This window comes from Saccoglossus kowalevskii, chromosome 1 (assembly GCF_978046115.1).
Source record: "Saccoglossus kowalevskii chromosome 1, keSacKowa6.1, whole genome shotgun sequence".
In the NCBI taxonomy this organism is placed as follows: domain Eukaryota; kingdom Metazoa; phylum Hemichordata; class Enteropneusta; family Harrimaniidae; genus Saccoglossus; species Saccoglossus kowalevskii.
The window spans coordinates 27,288,613-27,301,852 of NC_140641.1; the positions used below are offsets into that span (position 1 = coordinate 27,288,613).

Here is a 13,240-nt window from a genome sequence, read left to right on the forward strand (position 1 = left end):
AACCGAGGCACCCCCTTTCAAGTTTCAATGGTAAACGGGGATTTTACAGTCATGCAGACAGCAGATTCGGTTCAATTTGCAACTCCACTGGTGACGATGATGTCCATGGTACGTACATCTTAATACAATGGAAACAGCTCACAGATATACGAGCACGTGAGCCCGCATGCATGTTAAACCGTGTCTAAAAATAGCCTTTCCCAAAATAAAGGGGGACTCATCAGAACATGTACGAATATTTATAATAATCGGCACACTTAAAAAAAAATAGCGAGATTGTCATAAATAAAATATTGTCGGGGTATATTATAAAAAATGCGACATTATTTTACTACTGCTACTGCACATAGTGGTGTATTATTATAGTTATGATTCATCGTCACATCACAGCAGCGCAACCACGTACATACATAGTAGTATAGATAATCACTATATATCAGAAAAATAAACATAATAAATACTAGTATATTTTTTTCAAAATAACTCTCCTACGTAGACCAGATGTTAAATGCTTTACAACTAGTGCACACATTCGAATTGCTTAGTCTGTTTTTCTTATCTCGATACCTAACGCTGAAATCACATTCACAATACGAACAGAAACGCTGTGCATTTTTCAAGGTCAAAATTGAACAGCGCATAAAATCATAAATATACACAATATAGCAACGATTTTCCACAGACACATTCGTGAAAATATTGTATATCACTGTACAAAAAATTATCAAATGTCGGTCTTACCAAAGCTGAGAAATAACACCACGAAGAGGAAGAATATCGATCCCGGTTTCACGGCAGCCATTTTGAGCTAAGGATCACGGGATTTCTTTCCACCTAGGGAGAATATACATTCTCAATCATAATTAATTGAGGCAAAGAGACAAAAGATGGCTCCATTACGTAATCGCACTCTTTGAACAGAATAGCAGCGATTAGTTGAAGTGAAAATATTCATGCTCACTCCCCCTGAAGGCTGACGTTCGACACACATGTGAATGTTTAGGTAAAAAATTAGCGACCTCGGAGTGAATTCTCACGTGCCATGGTGCTTTAACAATTCGAAAGTTCGGCTCGGTAGAAACCTTTGTGTTGGCGCGATACGAGGGCTGTGACCAACTCGTATTCAGATACGATCCAGTCGTGCTCTCCATGCCTTACATTTACTCCTTAGAACATGGCTGGACGATCCTCCCGGAATATCTGGGACATTTTAGGTGTCAGTGCTGACAAAGACCCCTCTGGTCTCGACAATGTTCGGACAAAAAACAGTTTGTAAGTGGAGATATAATGCAGTTTTGCACAGTTCGAAGTTTCGATGGGAGGCTATTTGCTCACGATGTGTCTCGACGCGTGTTCCGTATTTTATTTGAACTTATGTAGCTCGAATCTAGTATTAACACATATTTCTTTCGACCGTAGATCACATGCAACGTTGAAATCGGGAAGTTCGGAAGACGTGGCTAGTGCTGACAATCCAAAAGAAGGGACGACACAGGTTTGTACAGTCGGTCATACGCGAGTTTGGGCTTCGAAACAGCATGTGTTTTGGGCTTACCGCGGATGGGGGCATCGGAATTTTTCAAGTTTAATATCTGGTAATTTCGCACGAGTTTAGTACGACCCCAAGGACAGAAATGGCGGTTCTCCACAATTAAAAAAGGAGCGTTGTTGTTTACTTATTATTCCGTGCTGAACAGCATTTTGTATCCGGGCCATACTATGTCGGGGCTGTCGTGGTTGTGTCACTCTAAAATACTTGCCGATTTAGGACATGCTTCCAGAGTGTTCACTCGTGACTTAATTTTGCACTAATTTCACTGTGCGGCAATATCACGATCGTGATCGTATCCCGATGATGCGTATCGAGTGTACGAAACATTGCTGGTTTGGATATTATTGCTACGGCTGTTGCATAGTTCAGGATGGTTGGTAAAGTGTGTTGGCGTGACGTGGTCATTTTTTTTAGAAATTCGTCAGGACCACGCAACAAAATGAACGGAATCAATAAATGTGCTTTATTCGGCGTATTAATTGTTTCGGGATTCACTTTTAGTTTTAATCGAGACAGTTTTTTATCCCTAAGAATAAGAACTCATCCATTCTCGAATTCCAATGCAATTAAAAAAATTTCGCGTCTTCGTATAGGTAATTTTCCTAAAACAATATTCGCTTATGTCATATGGTAGCCATGACAGTTTCAAGGAGACGTATACAGAGATATCCAGTACGATGGCGTCAATTTTCGCAATTTTTGCGTGAAAATACTTCGTTATGCTTCTGCTTCCGTATATAAAGTTACTTAAATATTGTTTCGTGGGCGAGAGTTTCCATACGGCACAATTTGAAAGCTCCGGTACGTCGTTGTACCCAACTGAGGTACGTAAGACGGTCTTGTTCGCCTAAATGTCCATTAAAGAAGGACGTGGTTGAAACCAAATAGCTGATCATATCGATCGAAAAGCTAATGGGGGTTCTATAGTCGTAACCCACTTGACAACGCCCGATCGCGTCTTACTTCTCTTATACACGTTCGCGCTACATCTAATTGATTTATTTTTTCCATGGAGAAAAATCACATTCGGGGGGGGGGGTTGCTTTTTTTACATTGTTATTCATATAATTTTAACTAACACGACGGGATAAATTGTACCAATGGTTCACCTATCGTAATTTCTAATCGATCGATCGATCGAGTATTCGTGGCAGCCATTCGGTCAACGCGCAGATGTGTTTAACTAGATTGATGTGACCGCTTCTTGTTTTGGACCCAACGTAATACGTTGCCGCTGCCCCAGTACATTTACGTTCTATGAGCGTATTTACTCGGGATGTTATTCCCTGGTACGTTTGACCACGATAAGCACGTAGCCTCAGTCATGATATGACGACATCGGTGGCCATTTTTGTGAAACGCCTTTAATCATACAACATGCCTACCGTGTCACACATATGTTAGGGGTTTTGTGATATATATGAAGGTGTGTATTCTGGCTCGAGAAGTACATGACCTTGACATTCTCGAACCATTGTACTCGTTCTTGTTGTAAGGGATCCCGGGGCTTTTTTTTCATTATAATTTTGTATTTTTGATGGTCAATTTGCACGTACACTCTTTGACAGAAATCATTAAAACAGTAGACTTGTTTACGAAATGTATTATTATTTGTCATGACGTATATCCAGGACTAGATCCGTAAACACGTAGATATATATCATCTATGTATTACCAACCTCTGTGCTGTCGGATGGCTCGCGTAGAAATAGTAATTACTGCCATGTCACAGACTGAAGCAGTACTTAGTATTAATTAAAACATCGACCCTAGGGTCTATGATTTAACAAGGACATAGCATCGTTACGTACGTTTAACAAAACGCAACCGTAACATTGGCGTAGGTAATTTGTTTACGGGCGTCGTTATTGAGAGTATATCCGACCAGACGTGACGTAACTGGATCGAACTATTGTCTTTTGCTTACACGAATCACTTTTATTATATGCCATGTGTATACGGATGCATGAGCATCTATGTTCACTTGCTCAAGTCTAAACACATCTCGCATTAGGTTATGTAATGCACCTTTTGCAAGTGTTTAGTATACACTCTTTTGCATGTGGATCACATTTTGCTTGTAGGGATTTGGAACGCGAATACTCTGTCTGCGCTTCAGTACCTTATCGTGCTTATATAGTCCTGTGTATCCTTTGCCCTCATAGATCGAAGTATTAGTGGTCATCAGTGATGACCATTCTGCAACCGCACTTTAGAGTACCCCGTATTTAGAAAGACATAAGCGTATCTGTTGTTCTTGATAATACTTCGCGAGTCATAGGTGAAATAGGCAGGTCAAAATCCCCACTGAACTGGAGGAGCTAGAGACGCATCGTAAATCAAACTCTTGCATTATGTAAAATAACATTTCTGATATCGGCGTTTTAGTATTTGCTGCACACTAGTTGTTTTAGGGGAACGTACTATGCATATGCGTACTTCTATGTATATGCACTTACGATGGTTTGTACTCAATTGTTTTATGGTACATTACCAACATAGTCACGTCACTAAACTACATACGCTCACACAATGGTTTGATGCCGGACATGCCAAACGTGTTTACTTATGATCATTTTCTCTGATGAGAAAGGTCAACATACGTACAGGTTTTAATTCCACGATGTGCACATTATAGTAATTAATCTGATCCAAATGTACATACGTTTGCGAATTATGTGTGCACTAGCACATACAATGATTTACTCTTGTGCAACAGTCGTACTGGCATGACGCACATATGCACAGACATGACATAAGAGTGCATAGACAACATAGTTACCTTTGTGAAGTATATGTGTACTAAAACGATGAACGAGCAAAAGAAAAACATGTGTGCATTATGTGTGCACAAACAACACGAGTACACGAAAAACATAGTTACCTGTGTGAAGTATATGTACACTAACATGACCCATGAGTACATGGACAACATAGTTACCTATGTAAAGTATATGTGCACAAACATGACGCGCGAGTACATGGACAATATAACCTTTGTGAAGTTTATGTGTACTAACACGATGAACGAGCAAATGCAAAACGTGTGTGCATTCTATGTGCACAAACAACACGAGTACACGGAACACATAGTTACGTGTGTGAAGTATATGTGCGCTAATATGACTCACGAGTACCCTGACAACATAGTCACATGTGTAAAGTATATGTACACAAATATGACGCACGAGTACATGGGCAACATAGTTACCTCTGTGAAGTATATGTGCACACACATGACGCACGAGTACATGGACAGCGTAGTTACTTTTGTGAAGTATATGTGCACACACATGACGCACGAGAACATGGACGACATAGTTATCTATGTAAAGTATATGTACACAAATATGACGCACGAGTACATGGGCAACATAGTTACTTTTGTGAAGTATATGTGCACACACATGACGCACGAGTACATGTGCAACATAGTTACCTTTGTGAAGTATATGTGCACACATATGACGCACGAGTACATGGGCAACATAGTTACCTTTGTGAAGTATATGTGCACACATATGACGCACGAGTACATGGGCAACATAGTTACCTTTGTGAAGTATATGTGCACACACGACGCACGAGTACATGGGAAACATAGTTACCTTTGTGAAGTATATGTGCACACACGACGCACGAGTACATGTACAATATAGTTACCTTTGTGAAGTATATGTGCACACACATGACGCACAAGTACATGGGCAACATAGTTACTTTTGTGAAGTATATGTGCACACATATGACGCACGAGTACATGAACAGCGTAGTTACTTCTGTGAAGTATATGTGCACACACATGACGCACGAGTACATGGACAATATAGTTACCTTTGTGAAGTATATGTGCACACACGACGCACGAGTACAAATACATGTACATGGCTAACTGTTTCTGTGAATTAAATGTACACATACACGCACATTCCATGCAGGTACATGGCCAACTTAGTTACGGATGTGGATTATATATGTCACAAACATAAAAAACCGTACGAGTATCTGGCAACATAATGGCGTTTGTGAATCACATATGCACAAACATGACGTATAACATGACCTACATAGTCACGTTTGTGGATTTTCCGTGTATATAGATCCTAAGATGTTTTACTCCGATTTAAAAAAATACCCACATGTGACGAATACGATAACAGTTGCGGATTTGAATATGCAGAATAATATACGATGATCTGTTCAAATAAAAACAAACAAATGAACAACACACATGAACTTTAATATACCGATGTCATCGCATTTATGGATGCGATCTGGGCGATTTGATTTAGATTAGAATGCTTGCCGTTTGTCGATGTGATATGCGGGTTTCTGGTGCACGTGTTCAGTTACGTCTGCATCATATCGGCTCGTTCGTTCTCCGATTTAAATACATACCCAAAGGTTGTGACAAGCGAATAAGCGTTTTTCTTTCAAATCCAACATTGCCTGCCAAGCTGTAGTGTACTTAATAGGTATTTGAACAACTAATGTACGAACTAGGATGAACAAAATGGCGGATGTTTTCATTCACAAATGTTACGAACAATAATTATAGTCTATACGACATGCAACACATAGAGCAACTCCGATCATAATTTGAAAATTAATCGGTGTTTTCCGTGATCGTAACTTACGAACACTATCGTACTTCATGTTTTTTTTTATTATTATTTGTTCATGACTTGTCAATTAGTTACCTCGGTGTGAACTCGCAGCGATCACACGGCAACAAACATGTAAGTACGTCATCGTGCTATGTGCACATTTGCATAAACACATGTAAGTGCGCCTATACGTTTCAGATGTGAACACGTGGATTGAATAACTGTTTAACATGAGCACGTGACCCGCATTTACCTTGTAACTTCAATCTATGCGTTCCCGTTATTTGATTTACTATTTTATTACCATTGTAAATTTGTCACTCGCAATCACGACGTGGTTTCAGGATAGCTTGCCAAACACGGTTTCGCTTGTCACTTCCACAAGATTTACTAAACCGCGCGCATTGCTGCTTTCCAAATTAATTTGCACATGTCGAACGTATTAACGCGTGTAATTTACATGCCTATTGATGTTTTTGTTTTGTTTTTCACATGCACTCCAAACTATTACCACACGGTGTTGGTGTAAGAATGTAATCAGCAGGTGTTCATATTTTTATTTATTTATTTGTTGTTATTTCATGATGACTACGTTGATAAGATATACTTCGAAAGATTGCTTTAATTTTATTTTCTGGTTGTTAACTCAAACACGGTTGACTAGAGACCTACAGAGATGTTTTCAGACACAGTACGCGATTCTACGAATAATACGTTTTCAGTTTCTTGACGAAGTTTCGTTTCCATCGTCTGCACGTTTACACACAATCGCCAATGATGAAAGCCTGGTCCAGTCTAAATATTGTGGCATAATAATATGTGTATTTAATCGTTTCTCTGAGACGTTATAGCGTTCATGTTAAAGCGCGAGATCGTGAAATTTGAATTGTTTTTATAGGTGTGTTAATGCTCGACCGTGCAAGTCTCGAGTCACGCATGCAATACGTGTTTACTTTGATACATTTAACACGGTATTTACCTTGCCGTGTATTTGGTCTAATTTACTTACAATTAATTTGGAAGAACGTCTAGGCCTCTTTGGAAATAAGTACTTGTACCGAGAATGAATGAATGAATGAATAAATAAATAAATAAATAAATAAATAAATAAATAAATATATAGATACATAGTTAAGTAAATAAATAAATAAATAAATAAATAAATAAATAAATAAATAATGGCAAGTAGTGTTACGACCATCCCTAGCGTATGTATCAGACGTATAATTATTAATACAGCATTTGTCAATTTGATTTTACCTAGTTCACATACCACGCATAGGCACACTTGTGGTATGCTACCAGGCATTATTTTTCATATTTAGATCGACGGTTGTTCATCCGGGTCACGCATGCACTGGGAACATTATCATGTTTGGTCGGCAAAGTATTGTGTTCTCCGTAATGCATTTTGAATATCCCATAATAATGGAGAAAACGCATCGACTCGACGCTGTATTGTGTGCTACAATGAGGTTTGCTTGACGAAAAGAGATAACGACCTCAAAAGTGGGTGTCAAATTTCTAATTATAGATCGACTCCGCATGAAAATAAATCGGAACCCAGTACAAGCTATGCTTGTGTCTGTGTATATAGTGTGTGACAAAAATGGTGGTAGTATCAGAGAGATTCCTTTCCGTAATTCAATATCTTTCATCGGTGTAGCGATGTCTACGTTTGCGTGACATCCATATACAGTCAAGCGCAGTTACATCCAGGCAGTTAGTCTCAACTGCTTGCTTCACTTCGTTAATAATGTACTATATACAGCCATGTACTATAAAGGCTTGTTAATGTTTGTATAATCGCGTCTTCAGAATGAGGTCATGCAATTCGTTCGCACGGACTTGTTGTGACGGCCATATTTGAAGCTATTAGACATAACGTTGTTACTTTCGACAAGATGATTCTAAACAGTAATGAGCCCGAAAACTCTCTTCGTTCATTTCCGGGGCGTTAGTTCTGATTGATATAAATTCACCGTTTTACGTCATCATTTTGAGCGCGTGGTGTACGCTTATTTTATTACGATTCCCATATGTTTCATTTGCCAAAATTTGATGAAATTTCGCGTGCGTTGTATGCGTCTATGTTTAGCGCCTCTTTGATTCGTATATCGTCATGTACTGCAGGGACGAGTGAATACAAAGGAACAGCATTCGTATCCCGGCGTGTACGGTGACATATTGTACGTTTTGAATGCCCGTTAGTTTGTGGAAAATGTTTACCTTGGCCTAGTTATTTGAGATTTAAACACCATACACCACCTCTATCGTGCAGGTTATTCACAGTATGTTAACAATGTTTAATATCATCGTTCTATTCTTGAACATAGTATCCCAATCGAGCAATGGTACAACACTAGACTGTTTCACGCGTCTCAACACTGTTTTTATGTGTTATCATTTGTAAATCGCAGATATCATTGTATTTGTGGTCAGGTCAACGTCCTTCTCCGTGCCCTTTACTACCACTAACGTCACGGTGTCGTTGTTTTATGCTTCAAATATCGTGCATCACGATCACCATCCACGCGAACTGTCTCGTTGCCATCAAACGTAACTTGCTAACGTTAGTAACCATGGCAACCAGCACCAATTATCGTGATACGAGACAAAATATATATGTGTGGGTTTTCGTCATGGGTTATGATCATTCTTTAATTTTTGTTTCTGAATACAAAATCAATGCAAATGATATTGCGACATTTAAGCAGATAACTGGATTCAATTGACAACGTGGTTATTGTTGTCATGAGTTGTGACCTGATTATCTATCCCCAACGCCTAAAACGCAGCTCCAATAACGTAACTAACCGACTAGAAACAACGGGGTCAACTCAAGGTCTCTTAAGCTTTATACATATATAGGTTTTATAGATCTGGCAATATCTACATGGAGGGATGTTTCAGTTAAAACAGTCTGATATTAAATCGCTAAAGTAAATTTGGCACAATACGGCAACACAAAATCCTAAGAGTACGGTAATAATGATGTTACACGTTCCACCATGTGATCACACCGGAAACCGGAATCGTGTGTATTTACGTCTCGGGCGAATATTCGCTGTTAAAAAAAATGAGCGGCCATTTTGTAAACGCTGGTCGTCTTTGAAAAATGAATATTACCGTGGCCATTTTTTTAGTCTGGGATGAATGTTGTTCTAAATGTCGATATAATTATGGTGTTCTATGCTGTATTATAACATTTATTTTGTGTGTGCGTGTTTGGTCTTTTATATCTTTTGGTGCAGTATGTATTTGTGGCGTGTTAAAAAAAAGAGCGTTTTGCATGCTAAATCATTAATCTTCCATACAAATAATTGAGACGCCAACTCCCGAATTGTTTGTTTTTTTATTCGTCGTCGTCTTTTTGTCCTCATTTACAATAACCGACTGAAGCTTATCAGAATGCTTATTCGCAATACTTCCACTTTCCACTTACCAGTCGATATAGAAATTTCGCAATTGTAATTTGGATTTCCCCATCATATTTTGATATGTCGTTTTGTATTTATATCCCATTTCACTCGAACCTCCCGTCCCGTTAGTTGTACTAGATCAATGATTGCAAATATCGGGAGTCGTACTTTGTCAGTCCGCGTGTCTGATTTTGTCTTCTTGGAAGACAAATTTACAGTATGGCTAATGCCATAATTCTTTTTATTCTCATCCTGTTAAACACATCTCACAAATTAATACAATTCCTTCCCTTAAAAATGAACGATGTGACAACTCACAAATTCCCATTTTAGTGCCCACGGTCTGTCACGCTATGTGGTTTATAGGGAATATGTTAACATGCTCATTAGTATTCCATATTCTATTTGTCATATATGACGCACGTTTGATTATATCGCCAGCAAAATCGGTTAAAATTATGAAAATGAATTGTTATAATACTAGAAGTGTGCATTGGACAGCGAACTAATCTCTAAAAAGACACAGCGTTAATGACTTGGCTAACGTGATTCACGGCGTCAGGGTCAGCGTGCGTCATGGATGACGAAGAGCATTGGATGATTGAATTATCAATCTGCATAATCTAAAATACAAGCGATACGCGTAACACGAAGCAAATAATCGTTGACCAAAATGTCGGCTGCAGTATCTCGTTCAGCTGCAAAAGGAAACCTATGACAGCGCCATCTCGTTTTATATGGCCCAATAACTGTGATCACTATACAAACGGTTCGTTTGTTCAAAACAAAATATTGATGTTTAAAATCGCGCCTTATACAGTGGCGCTTTAATTTATTTACTAATTGACTAAACTCAAATATTATAGCAGACCTTGGCTATTCGTACCTGCAACGCTGCAGTTTAGTTGCCATGCCCAATTTTGACGATACATCGTGGATCAGATGAGTTAACTGAGATGTTCTTGAACGTTTTTTTTTTCTTGCAACACAGAATGATCAGTTGAATAGTATCACGTGTGTACCGTCCGATGTACTGGGTTTGCCGTTTGCGTGTTTTCAAAATGCAAGGCCAGTAACCCCTGACCTTCAAAAGTGAAAATGAATTCCACACAAAACACTCAAAAATATTTTCATCGAAAATTAATTCCAGCTAAAAATGAAGTATTTTATAGTACTTGCCCGTTACATTATAAATACTTGTACGTTATTAGCATTCGTGCTAATATGTATCCGTCATAACTCCGTAATTATTCACCAACACTTGCACATGAATCCATGAATACGTATTACTATATATCCATGAATAAGTATTACTATATCATTATAGTATGTATCCATGAATACGTATTACTATATATCCATGAATAAGTATTACTATATCATTATAGTATGTATCCATGAATACGTATTACTATATAACCATGAATAAGTATTACTATATAACCATGAATAAGTATTACTATATCATTATATTATATATCCATGAATACGTATTACTATATATCTATAAATAAGTATTACTATATCAGTATGGTATATATCCATGAATACGTATTACTATATATCTATGAATAAGTATTACTATATCATTATAGTATATATCCATGAATACATATTACTATATATCCATGAATACGTATTACTGCATATATCCGTGAATACGTATTATTACGTATGTACGTATAGTTATTACTATATGTCCAAGAGTGTACGTATAAACACGTGTACATCATAACGTATGACGAGATATCCACAATTACGTTTTACTGCACATCAACGAGTACGTATAAATACATAACCACGAGTACTACAGCTCTGTATACATCAGTACGTGTAACTACATGTCCAAGGATACGTATAACAACGTCTGCATGCGTACAAATACACGTAACTACATATCCACGAGCAAGTATGGCTTCATATACATCAGTATGTTCATAACTGCATAAACATACGAGTACGTATTACTACACACCCACGGGTACGCCTAACTACATACATACGACTACGTATTACTTCATGTACCACATGTGTATCGAAGGATCCATTGTGACTACCACTACGTTGTTTATTTTATAAACACTGCCACTGCGAACCCACGATTACATGTTGCTGGTATATCACCAATTATCACGTCATGGCTTCAATTTCGATTACTACTACATTTAAATGGTAATGGTACCAATCTTGATTACTATCCCATATATATACTAACAATGTTCCATGCACAACAAGTTTATACCATTATTATACGTATCCATATACTTCACATATTGAAAGTGCCCATATTTGGGGAGAGGAGGCCAAACGATGAATTTCGGCGAAGCCTGAGTTTTAATGCTCATTTTAAGTGTAATATCATCCAAGAGCACATATAAGGTGAAATGCTGTAAACAACATACTAGTAGTTCACTAATTATGCACGACAAACACGTACAACTCCAGCTTGATTCAAATGATATGTTGTTTATGCATTTTATTTGTTGTAAGTTTTATGTAGAAAGGGACCAACAGTGAAACAGTCAATGAGCCGGAAGTAAAACACATCCCTAAATGTATTGATACTGTTTTACCCCTTACCTTACCGTACATTCAAAATTGGTTTAACGACGACGCAACTGCCAATACTTCGCAATCATTGCATATATATACACTTTTGGAGTCTATTTGTGCCATGTTTTATTCATGAGTCACCCGGGGGGCCACGTGACGCACAAGTGGCTTATTCTGCTTGCGTCACGAACTATATCTTAGCTTCCACAGTTCTGTTCATCTCACGGCGGCGTGACCGCGGAGTACGTAGTCATGTTATAAACTTACGAGTAGACGAGTTTGGGCTACATGCTTCCCCGCCTTCGTCACGGTGTTTCCAGCCCCATTGGTATTATGAATGCGCAACCATTACCTTTGTAATTCCGCCGAGATTTTGTTGCAACAAACAAACAAACAGGGTATGATAAATGCTTCATTTATTATTTATTATATTTTTCTCGCGGTTTGAAAATCTTCGAGAATGTTGGCGATTTTCTCTTCAGCTTAATGCATACAACTCTCTAAAGGGAATATTTTGGTTCGGGCGATCTTTTTTTTTTTCACCCCACCCCACCCCACCCCGAGGACCATTCTGACGTTGTTAACATATGACTGCAGCTATTCAAATCAACATCTGTAGCGTTGTACTTAAATGACGAAATGGCACTACATACATGTATGTTCAGTGGTACCGTTGCTTTTGCCCGTCTCAGTGGTTATAGTTAGTAATCTGAGTAATCCCAAACAAATTACGGTAAAGGTGCCAGTAGCACTTTAATTTCGTACTTACATAAGAGCATCGTACCGACGTTGATATTATATTAAACCATTTTTCCATATCCGTTTTCTGCTCGAATATGCTGCTGCATCGATTGTCTGACGTCACACAATTTGACGGTTTCTTAGTATGACATGTAGTTATACAGTTATACGCGACGGATGCAAATGAGTTAAACACGTTGGCATTAGAAAAAAACAAACAGAGAAGGTGATTTTTTGGGGGAGTCGACATTTTCGTTCATATTATAACTGAACATGGTACAGTCCAATAGCCAGTCACCGACATCGGGTTGGTAGGTCGTTCAAGGGGTAGTGTGTGCCGCTCGATGTATGATGTTCGAGTTCGA

At 38.3% G+C, this 13,240-nt stretch overlaps 2 protein-coding genes across 4 annotated transcripts in view; one reads left to right on the forward strand and one right to left on the reverse strand.

Moving 5' to 3' along the window:
- The window catches only part of LOC100377799 (renin receptor-like), a 35,552-nt gene extending 34,735 nt beyond the window's left edge, over nt 1-817 (reverse strand). The window contains exon 1 of the mRNA XM_002740160.4: nt 742-817. Coding sequence (XP_002740206.1) covers nt 742-802 — 61 coding nt within the window. The 5' untranslated portion in view covers nt 803-817. The remainder of the gene's footprint in view (nt 1-741) is intronic.
- A 233-nt stretch (nt 818-1,050) lies between these two features.
- Nucleotides 1,051-13,240, forward strand: part of LOC100377943 (uncharacterized) — a 61,639-nt gene continuing 49,449 nt past the window's right edge. For all 3 annotated transcript variants that reach the window (XM_085500175.1, XM_085500181.1, XM_078013869.2), the window contains exons 1-2: nt 1,051-1,272; nt 1,420-1,495. In XM_085500175.1, coding sequence (XP_085356301.1) covers nt 1,175-1,272; nt 1,420-1,495 — 174 coding nt within the window. In that variant the 5' untranslated portion in view covers nt 1,051-1,174. The remainder of the gene's footprint in view (nt 1,273-1,419; nt 1,496-13,240) is intronic.